General features: G+C 40.8%; 1 protein-coding gene across 1 annotated transcript in view; it reads left to right on the top strand.

The window, feature by feature from the left end:
• The window catches only part of mtor (mechanistic target of rapamycin kinase), an 89,947-nt gene that overhangs the window by 53,762 nt on the left and 16,908 nt on the right, over positions 1-19,277 (top strand). The window contains exons 30-37 of the mRNA XM_073469565.1: positions 1,080-1,219; positions 5,328-5,428; positions 5,989-6,104; positions 8,840-8,917; positions 9,398-9,505; positions 13,520-13,645; positions 14,393-14,524; positions 16,634-16,749. Of these exons, the coding sequence (XP_073325666.1) occupies positions 1,080-1,219; positions 5,328-5,428; positions 5,989-6,104; positions 8,840-8,917; positions 9,398-9,505; positions 13,520-13,645; positions 14,393-14,524; positions 16,634-16,749 (917 nt within the window). The remainder of the gene's footprint in view (positions 1-1,079; positions 1,220-5,327; positions 5,429-5,988; positions 6,105-8,839; positions 8,918-9,397; positions 9,506-13,519; positions 13,646-14,392; positions 14,525-16,633; positions 16,750-19,277) is intronic.

The following is a 19,277-nucleotide window of genomic DNA, read 5'->3' as shown; positions in this document are numbered from 1 at the left end:
ACAAAGCAACCCATTAGCATTAAAGAGTCGCTAATATGCAATGTTTTTACTTTTCCTAAAATCCACAGTTGTTACAAATTCAAGAGTTAAGCTTGTATTTATGACATACTTAATGTATGCGATCAGTGGTGGGATTATTCAGTAAAATAAACAGGGCTATGTTTTAGAGATAACCTAAACAGTATTTCTCAGTGGAATGCATTCTTGATCTTTAGGAAGCCATTATTTTTTATCCTAAAGCCAAGTCAAATGTTTTGTTCCCAACCATTAGGACTCCTATGGAAAAAGGTCTTCCCTTCTTCCTTTGTGAGCTGTCTTTATGTTTCTCTGTGAAAGCATGGTAAAAGTGAAAAGACTCAGTAAAACCAGTTTCACTATGCACTTCCAGGAACCTTGTTTATGAGGTGACCATTTGGAAAGCTTTACTGTGAGAGGATGTGAGGTTTCCCTGTTTAGTATACCAGTCAGGAATCATCAGTAAAGCAACGGCTGGAAGAGATGTACTCTCGTAATGTAATCATTTAGATACAACGGGTCCAAGATTGATTGAGTTGAGAGTCTCTATTTAGCCATTTAATATTAAAATAAAAGTTAGATGGGGAAGTCTTTGCGAGACTGTAAATGTAAGAGGAGTGTAGTTTAAAAAATCTTTGTTTACTCTAAAAGACGATCAATGTAAAAAAAATCAGGTCTTTGACTCTTTTGAAGAGAAGTAGTTCAGGTTAATTGTGTGGATTCATATAGTTCCATGGTTAAAATTTTCTCCTCACCTACTACTGTGTGCAAAAACTGATACAGTGCAATATATATATATTTGTGCAATATTCCTCTATAGTGCAGTATATTTATATGAACACCTGCAATATATATAAATATTTAAAACAAAACACATTTTGTATTCATCTATTTTTTGTGCTGGGTTGCCTGGATTGTGTATTTTGGATGTGGATGCCTGTTTCTTGTGCACCTTAATGTGAAGCCCTTTTAATTTCGTTGTACATTGTACGATGGCAATAAACTCTCTAATCTAATCTAATGTATCTTATGTGGCTCCCTTCTGCTGTCTTTTTTTCTACTAGGAAATCCAAGCCACCTGGTATGAGAAGCTGCATGAGTGGGAAGATGCCCTGGTAGCATACGACAAGAAGATCGACATGAACAAAGAGGATCCAGAGCTCATCCTGGGCAGGATGCGCTGCTTAGAGGCCCTGGGAGAATGGTATGTCAGTAGTCACATCTGTTGTGAGTTCGGTGGTGCTGCAACAATTTGTTCAAATTTTCCAACCTTCACGTGTCCAATTTATTGATATGTATCTTAATATATAAACACTGATTATCGAGACAATGTCTGTAATATTTGCTGACCGCAGAAAGTGTTTCTCTAACACTTTCCCGCCGTGGGGTTTTTGTGATTCACTGAAGTGTTAAAATAGAAAACACATTGCTTTCTTCTGTTTTTAACCTTGGCTCTATTGGATAAAGACAGTGTCTGAGGTAGTAAACTTGCTGTGAGCTCATCCTTCTCCCACTTTTGTTTTGCTCATGGTGCGTAGGAGGCCTATTCCTAATGAGTTCTGACATTAGGCCTTTGATGATTGGCCGAAAAGAGTGAGAAAACCATTCCTCTATGTTGAGTGGCGCAATTTTTCCAGTAAATACATAATTAGGCATCCAATGCTAGTGAGAGACGCCGCCACTCCGGTGAAAGCTCATCACAGCTCGACTCCTTAATGATTGCCTACCTTCAAAGAGCATTTTTAGGGAAAAAGAAAGTCAGAAGATGTCAGACAGATCCAAATATGTCTATCGTCACTGAGCTCATGACGCTAAGCAGATGTTAATTTGCTTATGTAACCTGCCGTCCTTGTGCTATTGTTGTATACACCCTGATTCATTTCACAAGGAAATGATTCAATAATTTTACAAGAAGAAGACTCTGAGAGAGTCTGTGTTTGTGTTTTGTTGGGTAGGGCTTGGGGATGATCTAACAGTTGAGCAGGACATGAGTTAAAGGTGATCAGACTTAAAAGAACACACTGTTCCCTGTTAAGGTAAAGGGACTTCTTTGTGCTAATACAAAACTGGTCAGAAATTGTTAAAAGTGCAACTAATGTTTTTGATATTCAAACTCAAACCATAGTTAGGTATTGGACAGCTTTGAAGCAACCTTGTGTCTAGAATTTCCATCATTAGTGTTGAAGGTAATCAAGGGGTTTGACAAAAAATTTAAAATGGGCTTAGAATAAGCTAAGTCATCATTGCTACAATGGTGGGGCATATTATGTTAGTCTCAAATTGTGTCCAGAGTAAGAGTTTGGGAAGTGTTGTCCAAACACTGAGCCGTTTTATACCTGACAAATGCTGCTACTTGGCACTCAAACTTAGTCATGCCGCTATTCTGTTTATTTTGAAAAGTGATATAACCAAAATAACAGCATTTCAAGGTTGACTTTGGAGAAGACTTTTTTTCAGTACATATAATAGCTTTAAGTATGGAAACACATGGACATTAAAACAGAGGGATAAAGGTGGATAAAGAGAGTTGAATTAGGCAACAATTTACTACAATATACCAGGATGTCAACTCATGGTATCAAGGATAAGTTATCTTATTACCTCCGCTAAGGAGGTTTTGTTTTTGCCTGTGTTTATTTGTTCTTTGGCTGGTTGGTTGGTTTGTCAGCAGTTTTACACAATAACTACATAATGGATTCCCACAAAACTTGGCTGGAGGATGGTCTCGGCCCAAAATAGACCACATTAAGTTTTGGTGCGGATCAGGACGGAAGGGATGGATCCAGGATTCTTTCTCACTTTCTTTAACATTGTGAGATGGGGCATTTTTCAACATTTTCGTTGATTTCTCAGGGAATAATACATGGATCTTGATTATAGAAAATGAGGTGTATTAAGGTAGCTGGTATCTATGATTGAGTACAGTTTGATGCAGATCCAATTAAAAATTTGGATCTAGCAGATTAAAGTATGCTTTCTTGATATCAGATTAGACTTGATTTAATTAAAGGGGACTGTTGGGCCTTGTCGGAGGTATGTGCTCTACTGAACCCCACTGAGTGCCATTCTAGTGTTATTATATAATGCTAGTATGTTACTGTAAATGCCCTGCAGACCCACAGACTTTTTCTCGCTCACTCTGGCTCCTGTTCTGGTCGATTATTCAATAGAAATTCCAAAGATGTGAATGATGGTCTGCTGAGTCAAATTATTGCTGGAACTGTCCTTCCACTGGACTCTGTGTTTGTCTGCTGTAGTAACATGTAGGACCAGTGTATCGGAGCTTTTTGTACTTGTTGCTTTCATGTTATACGATAGCCAGGCAGCTGGAGAATGGCTTCAGTTCACTGACCTCGACCCAAACCCTCCTCTGACTTTCTGTCTGTCCCTCCTGCTTCCCTCCCTCCTCTAAGCTCGCTCCAACATCCTGCCTGTAAAACACATGCGGTGGGTTTGATCTCCTGCATAATGCCGCACTGATTATTGTTAATGAGGAATTAGTCTTGGTTAGATGCACCTGACCTCAACCAGAACATCCATCTGTTTGCCAGGATACTGGATTTTATCAGACTGGTGGGACAGTGATTAAGGATGTTCATCTTTAGGAACAAATGAAGAAATAAATAAAGGCAGATGTGATGGAAACTTAGTCTTATCTCATTCTCATTCATGGCCAAAAGCACTCTGCTATTGTTGTGAAAGATTTCCTCATTTGTTGTCTAGCAAAGGAAATTTAGTGTCTTGACTAGATACAAGATATATTTTGGCCCAATATATCTGCCCTATATTGGGAATAGAGGAATGACTAACAGTATATTATTGGCTATGTATTGGTATTGGTAAAATTAAAGGCGATATTTATAGACTATAATATGAAACTAAGTTGCTTAATGGACTTAACAAGCACAGTATGTATACACTCTGATACAGTAGGTGGTGGTATGCACTTTTACATTAATGCTGGGATCAGACTACACAAATTCAGGCCAATTTTCATACGATTTGGTCGTGGCCGACAAATTTCCAGTGTCTGGCTCGATTATGAACGGTGGTAACGACCAACAGACATGTAGTGTAACATAACTGAAGAACAGTGATGTTGTATCTGGGATGCTCCACGACACCCCGACAAAAACTCTAGCATGTCAGAATTTTTTGTATCTTCCTGCCTAGTTTAACATCTCCCTTGAGATGTGTCCCTTGATGTTGACCAGTAGGATGACAGAGTGCTCTGACGCGTATATGTTAACATGGCCAAGAGGAAGAGGGATGCTGCTGTCAGGTGGAATAGTGAAGTAGAGGAACGGTTCATTGATTCGTTAACTTACCTGAAGTTCTCTCATACTGTCCTCTTCTTGAGACCCAGGAACGGGTCCACAATCATTTTTTCTTTTTTGTGTTTGAGCACAAGACCGCTAACATTAAACACAGCACTTCGGTAGCCATGATTGACAATTTCCTGTCCCTCCTCCCTGATGACCTTTGAACTCGTGGAGGGTCGTCAGCGGTGATTGGTCGGGGTCATACTCGTAGTGTTGACACAGCAAGAATTTATACCACTGTGATTGCTTAATCTGACATGGTGACCAATGTGAACAACATAAATATTGTGTAGTCTGATCCCAGCATAAAAAAGGAGCAGAAGGAGTAGCAGAAGGAGAGGGAGAGGGAGGAGGAGGAGGAAGAGGGGGGGAGGACAATGCAATACATGTCCCACAAGGGTTCAAAGAGGAAGGAAAAAGTTTTTACATGGAATATTAAATCATCCATCTTTCATCACGATATGTTAGCTTTTTTTTTGTTGCCTTGTGTGAATTGTGAATAAAATACAGGTTGGATTTTAGAACAGCCTTTTTTATCTGATAGACCAGTACTGTATAGCTTTGCTATGCTTTAGACAAGTTATTAAAGTTAAAATAATTTTTTAAACGACACAACATCACTATTCATGTCAATGAGTCAGGAATGAGTGCGTCACTTCTCTCTACCTATAGTCGAACTTCATCATGTTCTACAGAAGAATAATGTCCCATTTACTGTATGTGTGTTCAGTGTTTGGCTGTAAAAATACCAGCATTTTTTCACAAAGCTGTCAGACACCAAGTGACATGCAAATCATTTTGGATGGCATTGCACTGAATCTGTCCATGTAGTCTTACTGCATACTGTCCCTGATTACCTGATCAACTAAAGAACCTGATGATAGCTGAAATCAGTTTCTGATTAACTGATGTCATCACTGTGAACATGGGAGTGAACAAATCTGGATTTGATTTTTCGACCCTCTGAAGCCTGTGGTTAATGTTTTCCAGGGGCCAGTTGCACCAGCAGTGCTGCGAAGAGTGGACGCTGGTGAGCGAGGAAACCCAGGCCAAGATGGCTCGTATGGCTGCCGCTGCAGCCTGGGGTCTAGGTAACCACTCAATCACTTCATATCCGATTTGAATGAACAGTATAGTAGCAGTCAGCAGAGTTTCATGCATGGAGCATTGAGGTCAGCCGCCGTCTGACTCAGTGCAACAATACAATCAAATTGAGCAGCAATGAAAACAGTAACAGCTCCTGCCAAGCCCCCCTCGCATCACCAGATGGGAACGGTATCCAGTCATAACATTGACATATCATTACGTGCAATGGTGGAGAAAAGCAGGGACCACACTGCAGAGGCTCCCTCTGAGGTTTGTGGTCTGTGCTTTGACTTTCCAGATTCAATCATGAACCCTGAGAAGATGCCCAACCAGCAGGCTTGTCTATCTGAAGACTCAGACCATCTTTTATTGTTGTCGTTGGGAAGCAAAATGTTGAAGATGCCGTCATTTATATTATGGCATGCTGATGTGGAGTGTGACGAACTGCTAAAATTCAATCTGCTTCAGCCTTGCCAAATTTGATTTCAGGACATTTCAGTCACTATAAAAACTCCTGTTTTAGCCTGTGTTTGTGCTCTTCTTAACTTCATTTTTGTCTCCCCAGGGCACTGGGACAGCATGGAGGAGTACACATGTATGATCCCAAGAGACACACATGATGGTGCTTTTTATAGAGCAGTCCTTGCCCTGCATCAGGACCTCTTCTCATTGGCCCAGCAGGTGGGTTACATCACCATTCACATATACACCCAGTGCCAAAAATTTCCCCATTCAATGTACATAAAAGTCTATATATTTTTAGAAAACATCTCATAAAGACATGCCACATGGGATTTTGACTAACCTCGTGGCTTCTGGAATTTTCATTAGTCTTTATAGCAATGTATGAAAAGTCCAAATCATTGGAAACCTAAACTGCAAAGAAACATAAAATTGGTTTTACGGCTATTCCAGACGGGATCGAATTCCCCCATCAGCATAGGCTTTTCATTAAAAGGAATAAAGAGCACAAGGTTTGTTTGTTTTTTCTTTTCTTTTACAATGTGCTACCTACTCGGTGTGGAAATGTTATGTAACTCTTGGAATTGTAAATCATCACAGCATTCAGCCTCAAACAAATAAAGAGTCTGTCACGCCTCCCGTCCTGCCTGTCAACAAGGTCTGGTGGAGGTCAGGGTGGTGTTTTCCTCATTTGATGAAGGTTGGGGTATTAGATGAGCTCACGGTCCCCGAGGATGGATCCGTTCGAGGTGGATGCCAGCGCGTCTAACGAATGCAAGCTCCAGCACTGACACCAGTAAACACCTGCTACTCTAATTTGCCCTGGACTCATCCTCCAAGCCCTTTTTTCACCACAAAGCCTTGGAGAGCTGCTCTGTGTGCCCCCTCATCCCTCCACAGCCAACCCCCTCCTCTAATTTGGAGATTAGATCCAGGTGTGGCCTATAGGATTCTACATCAGCTGAATAGGGAAAGCAGTCTTGGCGACAATGAGGCCGCTCACAATGAACGAAGAGAGCAATGAGAAGCAGATGGAGCGAGGGTGAAAGCTTAAATGTCAACATGAGCTCAGTCTAGTCTTCCGGATGTGGTTGGTAATCCTCGCACTTATGTTCTTTTGATTCCATCGGGCTGTTCCTTTCCTCCCGCTATACCCCCAACAACCAGACATGTGCTACAGGAGTCTCGACATGCGTCTTTGTGAGGGTTTCAGGTTACTTTGCTGTATAAATCTTATTGTTTGGTCTGTTCCAGCGATGATGTGTAGACACAGCAGTCTGTGCCAAGATTCATGATACATCCAGTCCTCCAGTGTGTGTTTGATTTTGTCATGGTTTTGACAAACCAGAGCCCTTCTTTTGAATTCACAGTCATGTTTGGGCTTTGTTTCCAGTTTCCTCTCATGGTTGATTTGGCTCTAGCTGTTCACAGACATGCCTTCATACCACACTGTAATGATAAAGTAGTATCAGTGGACTTCAACCTATGCAAGAATGTAAGTGCAACCTTTATGTAAAAGAATGGAAGATAGGTTCACGGTTTGTTTGTGCTGCCAGAAGCCAGACACTGCATTTATCAGGAGTCGTCTGGACTGCACATTTCCCATGAGGCCCCAGCGCAGTAATTCAGGAGTAAACAGGACCCTAACCGAGTGGAGGCTGTAAAGAAGCAGCCTCATTGTCACCTCGTCCCCGCCACCCTCCCATAAGCCCTCCTCTTGTTGTGCATGCCTGAAGAGGTGTTGGTGCACGCCATTCCTCCTTTCCCTCCCCGCAAAAAAATAATTGGTGGGAGTCGGTCTGAAACAGCTGTGTGTCCCGGCCTCAGAGAACTTCCTCAGTCATCCTCCCTCATTTTACCTTCCCACTAATAACAGTTCCCAAAAACATTGGGTGGAGAAGCCCAAGAAATCAGCACGTTTTCAGGCACAGTACTTGTGTCCTTGTTTGTCCCTTTTCCCGCTCTGGATCAGGTCTTTCTTCACTTACTGTTTTTCCACTCCTCATGCTTCGCACTGGTGATGGAATGTCCTTGAATTTCTCTCAGGAAAAGTCAGGGAACTGGAATTTCACAATGAGTCAGTAATATACACTAATACACCCCAAAACCAGGAAGGTAGGAAAAACATTTTCAGGGCATGACTGTAGTCTGACAGTTGATTGAACATCATCTAAGGATTTCATGCTTTGCATCATTGTCATGGCAGTAACTATGACTAACAGCCCCTATTTTCAATTCTCCTTATCATCCTCCATCTCCTCTCCCTTTATCTGATTGTGCATACAAATTCAGGCCGTTTTTTAAAGATGCACGTGACAGCCACAAACCATGGTTACATAATTTTCACGCTGTTGCTCTCGACAGTTCATTTACCTCTCCTCATAAAACACTTGGCACTCAGCAGTGCATCAAACCATTTTGCTACACAAGCAGGCGTTCTAGTCCTCGTTGCTCTAATGTGTTACCGTTGGCCGCACTTAAGTGAAAAGGGTGTGTGCAGCGAGCAAAAACACGACTTCATTTGTTCCCACAAAGTGTTTTTATTCCCTGGGGTTAGTTCCAGTCGTGGCTGTTCCCGATACAAGGGTTTTTTGGGAGAATGTGTCTTTGTGTCATGGTACATTCTGGGGTCATGTTATCTTTACATTATTGCTAATTTTAGCTTTACTGAAGAGTTACTGTCTTGGGAAATTAACTAATTTAAATCATGGATTTTAACCAGTGATTCTCACTACAGATTTTATTAAACATGTAATGCCCAAGTATAGGAAAAAAACGTCTTTTTCATCTTTCAGATGTCGTTCTAGGAGGCCTCTGATGCAAAATTTAAAACTGTTGATTAAAAAAATTGAAAATACACAATTTTCTTTCAGGATAGCCAAAAGTGATGTATGTAACTTTGCAACTGTGGGCCTTATGATTACAATATATTGTTTTCTATTTTTTTAATGTAGTGTATTGACAAAGCAAGAGACCTCCTGGATGCTGAGCTTACAGCCATGGCCGGAGAGAGCTACAGTCGAGCGTACGGGGTAAGTGTTTCTCAGAGACCACTAAAATATTCAACTCTCATTCATATAGCATTCATACGCAGAGGGAGCATGGCACAGCAACAAACCTTTATTACATAGACAATGTACTATTGTCTGATGGAGCTTCTTTAGAGTTATCTAAACAATTCAAGTCATAAACAGCAGTGTCCCCCTCATACAGGTACGATTATAATGAAAGCCATTTGATCCTGGTTGATTTTGATGTACATATTTTAGTTACAGCAGCAAACACACTCTGGAGGTATGTAGATTTTAAATTTGACAGATGCCATACAAGAAGGCCCAGTGGGTTGATGAATACATTCAATTGCAGATTCTGATTCATTTACAAGCTTTAATGATCCCATTATTTTGCACAGAAGGTTTTTTTTTTTGCCCCATCTGGTTCAATATAAACTTTGCAGCTATCATATAATTAACATGTGGATAAGCATTAATGTGTGTGTGTGTGTTCCCTAGGCCATGGTGTCTTGCCAGATGCTGTCAGAGCTCGAGGAGGTGATCCAGTACAAGCTGGTGCCAGAGAGGAGGGACATCATCAGGGAAACATGGTGGGAGAGGCTTCAGGTAACTACAGTGCATGATAAATGGACACACACACACACACACACACACACACACACACACACACACACACACACACACACACACACACACACACACACACACACACACACGTGTAGTATGTGTTCATACTCAAGTGTGGAACTACAAATGTAAAGCAGATGTTGGAAAGGCTACTGTTACTAATGGGAAACATTGCAAGCCAGACACCATACCATACAGTACATACATACAAAGGCACAGACAAATGCCCTAGTGAGTAAGGTTCACCATCATGTAGAGTTGTGTTTGTTTCTACATGCTGAAGTAGAGTTGTAAAAGAAAAATCATGTTGAGCTCTGGTGACGGTACTTTACAGTGCGTGAAAGTCAGCGATGCAGCTATAAGTCGCTACAGTCTGTCCAAGTGAGTGAGCTTGTCTACAGAAATTCAGTCACAACTGTAGATTTCCTCGTCAACAAAGAAAAGAAGTCACAATTGCACATTGTCATAACAGGAAAAGTGTTATATAATATCCTTAGCACACTGTCCACCAGAGATGTGGACTCAAATCTGTTACATGACTTACAACTTCACTTGACGGAAAATAAATGACTTGAGATTTGACTTGGAAGTTAAACACTTGAGACGTGACAACTTGTCTTTTTTTTTGTCTTTTTAGCCTGGCTGTCAGTATTTCACTGTTTAAAAGTGATGGTGAGGGATTTTTGTTTTTGATTGAGAAGAAATTAAGAAATAATGTTCTATAAAGTTATTTGCTTTTTGTTTGATTAGATTTGTTTGACTTAATTCTAATAGTTATAATACAAATTCAATTTATTGTCATACTTTTTGAACAGGTTTGATAAATCGGCCAATAATATTATTATTTGAAAGTCACTAATACTGCAGTTTTAGCTGCAGTATGTGGCAGTGACTTGACTTGAAACAACCTGTGACTTTACTTCACTGGCCCAAGAAAAAATGACTTAGGACTTGCTTGACTTGGAACAAATGACTTGTTGTCTGCTGTTCACTCTGCAGCGTACAAGCGACGAAAGTGGATGCGTGTGGTTTGTCATTACACTTCTCTGTTGGAGAATGGAGGTGGTCTTAATCTCTGTTAATGTTTTGTTTAATGTTGTTTATATTTCTAGTCATGGAGCAGATTGCTTATTTGAGACACCAGCGACAGAAGAGGTCACAGTGACAGTGTGAACTGCACTGCTCACTGTCTTTACATCTGTTGCCTCCCAGATGAGATGAAGCTGATGGTTTCACACCAGGGGAAAAGACACTTGATTTGTCTTACTCCGTAATTAGAGTTTACCTCCTCAAAAACACCTTTACAGTTTAAAAGGAAATAAGATGATTAAAACGATAAAACAGTGCCCTTGCTCGCTCGCCTGCATGAACAGAAACTTTTAGGAATATTCAGGGAAAAAACAGCTCATTTTGTGTAACCCAGACTGTAATCCGATCGAAACCCTTCCTTCTTCCTGAGACTGATTATGATTACTATTTATATATCATTATCATTATTAATTGTGAATTACAGTGTTGTACATGCCATCAAATGAGACAGGAAGATGTGTGGAAGAACCACAAATCTGCAAGTGGTCGGGAAAAATGCTGCCGCCTGCCAGGCCTTTGGAATTTGAGACAAATGCCATCAGACTTAAGATAATACTGTTCAAGTCCATCTTTTGCTTTTGGCTTTTTTCCAGCTGGATCAAAATGTGCTTGTTTGAAAGACCTCAGCTGTGTATGTTCATGTTGAAGGAGGAATTTAAGTCAGGCAGATAAACTGATAAGCCTTTGATCTGTGATGCACCGATTCTGACTCATCATACCATGGCATCCAAGCTTCTCAGTTTAATACAGCATGTATAATGCCGCTGACCCTCAGTCCCTGTAGGCATTCCTGTCCCTCATATCCTGCTCAGATGTTACTGACATTTGAGAGAATCTTCTCAACCAAAAAAAAAAACAAAAAAAACATGCATAATCTTTTACCTTAACCACAGCCCTGGAAGATCGTATTTGAATGAAGACTGCATGGGGCCGCCCACAGGGCTCCGCTATGCTTCTTTCAGAATCAAATCTGTCCACATGAGGAGGTCACAGTGAAGGAGATAATGCTAGAAATAATCCAAAGTAACTGCATTAAAAATGACAACTGATAATGCAGGAAGTAAGACTTTTCTTTTTCTAGGGAGGGCCCTGGTTCATTTTTAAAACACCAAAAAGCAGAAAACTAAATGGCACAAAATAATGAAGTCAGGGCAATGAAACAGACACTCTGTGGTGCACTCATGTGAAGCTCTTGTTTATTTGTTTGTTTTTTGGCTTTTGACAGGGGCTTGATATTAGTCAGCATCAAAATCTTGACCGAGACAGAAAAGGTACTGTTTGTTTTCATCCAAACTATGTTTTTTGGTCGATTGCTTTTACTTAGCTTTAAGAAATGCACCCAAGTCTAGCTAATTTCCTGGTGACATTTCAACGTTTTTCTGAAATCAGCTTAACCGCTGAATGGAAACCGTTACACACACACTTAAATCCCTGTGCAGTAAAATGAAGATACTCTTGATCATCTCGACTTTTTCCATTCACAACAGATGGAGGTTGGTCGGAGGAGGTATTTAGGATCAAGAGGGGTCTTCCTGAGCAAACAGACAGGGCCCATTATAGCAGCAACAGAGCTGGGGCTGTGATGCCTAACAGGTTTCTTCTCTCTATAGTGATTTATTGGAGGCTGACCTCACACATCTGTCAGGGAGTCACTGTATGCACTCCTTAACTCTTTCTCTCTACAACAGTCTCTCCCTCATCAAAGGATTAGAGGTACGCTAAAGAGCGTATGAAAAACACTGCACCCCACCGCTTGTGGGTAAATGTATCAGAGTGGGTTCTTACATTTCTCTTCCTGTGAGAACCTGTCTGTTTTGGACTCTCAGCTGTAGGTCGTTGTTCGAGGTGAACAGTTTCTCCTCTCCTTTTACTAATGTGACCTGAGCTCCTGTATACACAGATAAAGAATGTACCTCACACTTCTATTGTGCTGATTTTAGAGCTAGGCGATATGTGAATTTATTGTTGTTATCTAAATATATACTTTATATACATTTCATAAATACATCACACGTATGTAACACGGGTGTGATGTTCTGATCTGATCTATGTTCACAGTCTCACCACTAAACAGATCCTTCACTGGATATCCCACATTTCAACCCACAAAGCAACGTTACAAGACCAAACAACAGTAATATGGTTGCAGGTTCTGTCTCTGGCAACTTTATATGAGGGAGTCCCAACCGAGTCTTCAGTGAACCTACCCCCTGAAAACAGCATCCGTCTCTGGTAGTGAGAGCCAGACAGGGTCTGCTAATTATCGATGGTGATATCATTATAAACAGTTTACTGAGACATTTTTAGATTTACAGGGGGAAACGGTTTGGGAACACATTAACAAAAAATATCACAGATCTCAATATTATGATGTTTACCATCACACCTTTTGGTTCTTGCTGTACAAAATGACACACTGGGGCGGCGGCGTTATGCCGGTGCTGCCATGCAACCTAATTTGACTCTTCCTTGCAGCAGTAGTGTTTGTAATTATAATCAAGTTTCATCAGATGAAATGTTTATATAATTGTGTCTACCCCCTGTAGATTTGTCTTCAGTTTAAATCAAACAGAGCTGGATTACTTCAGTGTCTTTTTCCTGTGTTGCCTCCCTCCGAGGTTGGGTAAGGAGGATATTAAATAGAGGACGTCAGCGTATGGTACAAATATATTAATACAAACCTGTGTTTGTGTTTAGTGGCACGTGAACCTGAACTCACGTGGACATGTTTAAGACAGGGACCGCTGGTAGTAATAGCAGCCCCCAAGGGTTTACACTGTAGCCCTCTCTCACGTGTGTTCATTCTCTTGACTTTAACGAGGAGGTTCCTCTCTTTGAAGGGAAGAACAAAAGAGTGTCTTTAACCCGTCTGTCCCTTGTTATTTTTGCGTGTTTTCCCTCCAGGGTTGTCAGCGTATCGTAGAGGACTGGCAGAGGATCCTGATGGTCAGATCACTTGTCATCAGCCCCCACGAGGACATGAGGACTTGGTTGAAGTATGCCAGCCTCTGTGGCAAGAGCGGACGCCTGGTCAGTACATTGATGAATGAAGCCTTTCAGTAGTCCCTGATTTGACCCCTGATGCAGAGTAAATTATAATCCCATAACATTCAGCAGGAATAAATCAATGTTGATTAAATAAGTCTTGTCAAACGGAAAAGGGAAGTCAGGCTCTGACAAAGTTAAGTGCAACCATGAACTGCGGCCATGAAATTGAACTTCACTTCAACTTGTTTCAAGTTGGCTCTGATGAACGTAACACAGCATCCTCAATCACACTGTTTAGAAACCTGAACCTGCATATCAGCACAATTAAAGTGGTGTAATTTTCCATCCTCCCACCCTCACTGTTGATCTAATTGATTGCAAAGGATGGCAGACAATTGGGCAATTTTTCTTTCTACACACTCTTTTGCATTCAAACACACGCACACACAGAATGCCAGAATCCTCAAAACTATGACGTAACTGAAAAATGAGATTTCATTGGCCAACATCAAACATGGCAGGAAATATGATTACAAGGGCCTGGAAAAAGTGACGGTACTAAGACATTCTGTCTCTTTTCTGTCTTTTTAAAATTGTCTTTATCGACACAATCCTAATTGCTTACTAATGCTCTGAACTGTTTGGTTTTCCTAAAGTCATATCAAGGTAGAAGTTTGAGCTTTATGCTGTCTTGGGGTCCCTAAAAAACATCTGGGTTCCTCTTAAACTATAAGCCCTCTGGCGATTAATTTGCTCTTTTTGCTTCTGTTGCCCTCTTCATCCCTCCAGGCACTGGCCCATAAGACCCTGGTGCTCCTTCTCGGTGTCGACCCATCCAAACAACTTGATCACCCGCTGCCAACAGCCCACCCACACGTCACTTATGCTTACATGAAGTACATGTGGAAGAGTGCCCGCAAGGTAGGAGCAAACAAACTGACAAGTGATGGTTTACTATTTACTTTGTGAAAATACTTGGTTGCTGCTTTTATACAAGTTGTCATACTTGACAAAATAATGGGGAGAGCTTAAATTACTGGAACAATAGTGACATAAACAGCCTGAGAAACGTGAACATTAATGAACTACATCTGGTTAACAAATGAACTGAAATTGCAACATGCTTAACAGCCTTGTGACCATAGAATCAAACCTGTTTAATTAGTCCCACCAAGATTATTAAAAACAACTGGACTTGAAAAAAAATATTGTGTTAACAAACTCACATGAAACCATGTTCTCTTTAGATAACCCATTACCTAAAACGGCTCTGAAAAGCAAACATAAATAATGAAACAACATTAAATTGCAGCCAAAAATAGCATACATTCAGTTTAAAAAATTAGAAACCAATATTGTATTTATTTTGTGTGTTTTAAGCACAGTAACCTTGAGGCATACAATTAAACCAGCCTTCATTTAACTATGTAAATGTATTTTAATGGGAAAGTTCTGGTATTATTAAGTAAATTGGTACATATGCAGTTAGCCAGCAGAAGATCATGTTGTATAATTTTGCTTACAGAAAGGCCTGTCCAGGATTTTCCCTCCAACAAGCTCCATAAATAACGTGTAACGTTGCTGTTATGCTCCTGATTGCTTGCTGAGATTTGAATTGGCGCAGCTCTTTAGGAGTGATTTATACTAATTTGAAAGCAGCAGCTGCCCAACAAAAATCCTCAATTGTTAACATATTTGTAATGAAGTTAATTCATTGCTGTTGAAGTCAGATTTTATTTGATTTGGGCTCCTAACAGCAGCTCTGAACTGAACAAAAATGTTACATTGGACAATATTGTGATTAGTGAGATTGTTCCTCTGTGGAGCTTTCTTCTGATTTGACAGATCTGACAGAGCCACGGTGTTTCAGCAAGTCCAGCTGCTCATAAATACTGCAGGCTTTGGCTGAATTTGCATGAATTATTTTGAATCCTGCAGAGACTCACAAATAAAGCGCAGTCTTGACTGATTTCTGTGCGATTCATTTAAATCAACTCAGCTGTTACATTTAGATCAATGTTGTTTTTATTAATTATTCAAATCCATGGCAACAGTGGATGAAAAAAGTTTCTTAATAGGTTACCAATAAATGTCAGTATTTGTGCAGAAAGATTTGTGTTTTCTGTGTCCAGCACAAGAACAACCACCAGAACTTCGAGCCACCAGCAGTGGTGAACTTACATTATACTGTGTGTTTCAAACTACATGTCACCAGAGCAGCATGGGATTGAACTGCTCTGCCTTGTGTCATTTGTCTACCCCACACACCCATTCACATGTAGTACATACACCTCCACATTTATTGCCAGGTGTTGAATAGTGTTTGTGGCTCCCATTAGGGGACTTAGGTAAGTGTGAGTGTAAGTGCTGCTGTTGCTAGGACCAGCTGGACTGCTTACATGCCTACATACCAGTCAGAGTTGGAAAGGGCCCACTCGCTGTTTCCTGTGTTTTGGAACTGTAGGGAATGCTCAGTATGCCACTCATCATATTTGCCATGACTGGGGTCTCACTCATTAACAACCATGCAGTAGTGGGTCCTCTACCAGGGATAATGGATTAGAAGTAAAGGCAAGACTAGAGTTTTAAAGTCAATCATACATGTAAAAAAATTCAATGTTCATGGACAATGCCATGTCACAAGTTTAAGTAACAAAAACAGTGTAACCACAACAGCAGAAGATTTCCCACAGTGAGCCATTGGTGAGTCCAGCGACACTGATATGAACTGAGAACAATGTCCTTTGTTCTCCTACTTTATACTCGACAGTCGGCCAGTAGTTATGCCACTTCTGGCAAGTCAGGCAGATGATAACATGGCAACACTTCACCACAACACATCAGAGAAAGGCAACAGGAGACATGCCGAATCTGTCAAGACAAAAATAAGTCTCTGTTCACTGTTTATCACAAATCACATGCTTACAGTATATTTAATTCAAAGTGATTTTTGAATGTTCTACAGACAAAAGAATTCTTTCAATGAACAAGTCTTTACCACCTGTTTATAATTGTTCTATATTTCTCCAGATTGATGCCTTCCAGCACATGCAGCACTTTGTGCAAGGGATGCAGCAGCAGGCTCAGCATGCCATCGCAGCAGAGGACCAACAGCACAAGCTGGAGCTCCACAAACTGATGGCCAGGTTGGCCCTTTTTTCTGAAAGCACAGTAGCAGCAGCAGCTCCCTCCCTAATGAGCCGTTTTCATGTAAAACATGTTGACATGTCACAGAAGGAAAAGCACAGGTGTAAATAATGAAGTGAATGACGGTTTGAGGTTCCTGCTGGGTTTGCATGCTTGTTCACTGACACACTGTCATGACTCACCAGGACTCTGAATAGAACAGAGCCATTGTTAATGTTATTTGTAACACCTGTGCTTTTCCTACTATGATAAGTCAAAATGTCTGCTGTGAAAACATCCTGTGGTGGATATCAAGTGTCTACATACCCTCCAGACCTTTTCAGTTTTAATGAGAGATGCAGAAGTAATTCCAGGAATGTTAAAATTATGGGATTGTAGTAAAATAAGTTAAAAGTCAACATTTACGCATCATTCTGATCTGATCTGATCTGATCAAAGGCTCAGTGATACCAAAACTGATTCAAGTTCTGTTTTCAGAGGACGAGTATGAAGAGAAAGAATTGACAAAATCTTTAAGTTTACTCTATATTAGTTTTGACATGACAATTTCTTGAATATTGTAAGTTATGCATCAAATGACATAAAAAATTAGTTGAAGATCAGCATGTAAGTTCAGAAGCAGGAGTAAGTGAATCTAGACAAATAATGGAGAAATGTGTCTGTATAGTTGTATTGGTTTATGAGATAGTGAAGAGTGCTCAACATCTGCTGTATCCAGCTGCTAACGTTACATAACAATGTGACCAGTGAAAGGAAGGTTATAATACATATCAATTGAGCAAGCAGTTTGAGTTCCAGTACAAGGTAGAAGGAGGGGAGCGCTCAGTGCTTTGAGGCAAACTCCTTTTATATCTCTTCCAATGGATACACAGATAAGATCGACCCCATGGCTTTTGTTTCTTGGTACATATCACCAGTGCAGCTCCGAAGGGAAAGTCCAGTTCACCAGAACTAATGCCAATGTGTCATTATGCATTTAGATGTGGTTCAGTTGTATTAGATCTCAGAAGTAACTTTCCGCCAATGTCCTTACCCCCACTCCAGCACAATGGAGAAAACACCAAAGCAACATGCTGAAGTAAGGAAAAAGTAAGCTCATGTATTTTCTGCCCTCATGTTGTAAACACACAGGGTCATGTACAGTGCGTTCTGCCTCTTTTCCATGAGCATGACCCAATCTGGCATAGCACCTTTTACTGGTCCATTGGCATCCTGCGGTCTTTTTAAAAGCTGGCCAGATTCTCTGAATATCTCACCTCAAACTTTTCAATAAAACGATCCACTTTGGCAGCTGGTTTCACACAGCTACTTATCAAAAACCAATCATGGCACAGTGCCTACAGGTATCACAGACCAGGTGTGTCCTCCACAGTGGACCTACACCTCTCCAGCTGGGTGTTGTGCTCTTCAATTAACAGCCCTGGCAACTTTCCACTATCATCACTTCGCTTGACTGTGGGAAAAGATGCAGTATGGAGTCTGTTTCAAACAGCTGTCATCACAAAACCAGATCTTTTTTAAAACCTGAAATTCAAATAACTCTCATGTGTTTTCAGATGCTGATTTAGGGGATTACAAAATGGAAAGTTTCGTATTCCACCAAATTGCTGGGAACGACTTAAAAGTCTTAAAGAAGTTGTTTGCATGCTCTTGGGCTTATGGAAATATTTGAGGTTGATATGTAATGCTGTCTTCATTCGGTTTGATTATTAGTGGCTCAACAGTGCAGGAGAGAACGATTTGTTTTTGGAGCATTTTTTTACGGCACTTCATTGTGTGTCACGTTAGACAAACAACTCAAGCAAGAGAAGAGGTGCGACCTGGGAGCAGACAGGTATAATCTTAAGCAGGTTAAAACATACAGTAGTCTCACCTGGCCTTGTGCACAAACACACAGCAGTCATGTGCCCCCTCCCATTTCATAAATCATACATGACAACAAGCGTGACAACAGGCAGAAGGGGAATTTTTTTGTTCTTTTTTGCATCTTCCAGACAGTGACTCTGTCTGTCTGAGGAATGCATATGAGGGAAAACACCTGTATAAATGTCAGTCAGGACAGGTTCTCTCCAGACGCGCTGACACACTTTCATGAATACAGGTCAGCTGTGTGGTATGGAGCACACCTGGAGCGGTCAGTCAGACACTCACATCCATACAATCACGTGGATGCCTCCACTCTCTCCTGAAAGAATCCAGGCTTATTTCACCGTTTTTTGTTTTTTTTTTAAACCTAAGATCAATAACTCTGGCGTCTCCTGTCTAAATAAACATGTTGTTCCAACATCCTACAACCCCCCCTCCTCCGTCCTCCTCCTGCTCCTTCCCCTAAAGTCAAACCTTTTAACGGTTTACGGAAACAGCTCAGCATAGACACGCTGAACCTGAACTGTATGCTCGCATGGAAAAGCACTCGGGAGAAATTACGTAATCACGAAAGACAGTTGGAGATGCTTTGCAAAGAGTACTCAGACTGCTGTCAGATGGGTCGACAACACAGTGCTTGCCAGTTGCTCAGTTTTGTCTA

Source organism: Pagrus major, chromosome 7, assembly GCF_040436345.1.
Source record: "Pagrus major chromosome 7, Pma_NU_1.0".
Classification (NCBI taxonomy): domain Eukaryota; kingdom Metazoa; phylum Chordata; class Actinopteri; order Spariformes; family Sparidae; genus Pagrus; species Pagrus major.
Note: the sequence above shows the minus strand (reverse complement) of the source record. Positions and strands in the feature narration are given on the sequence as shown.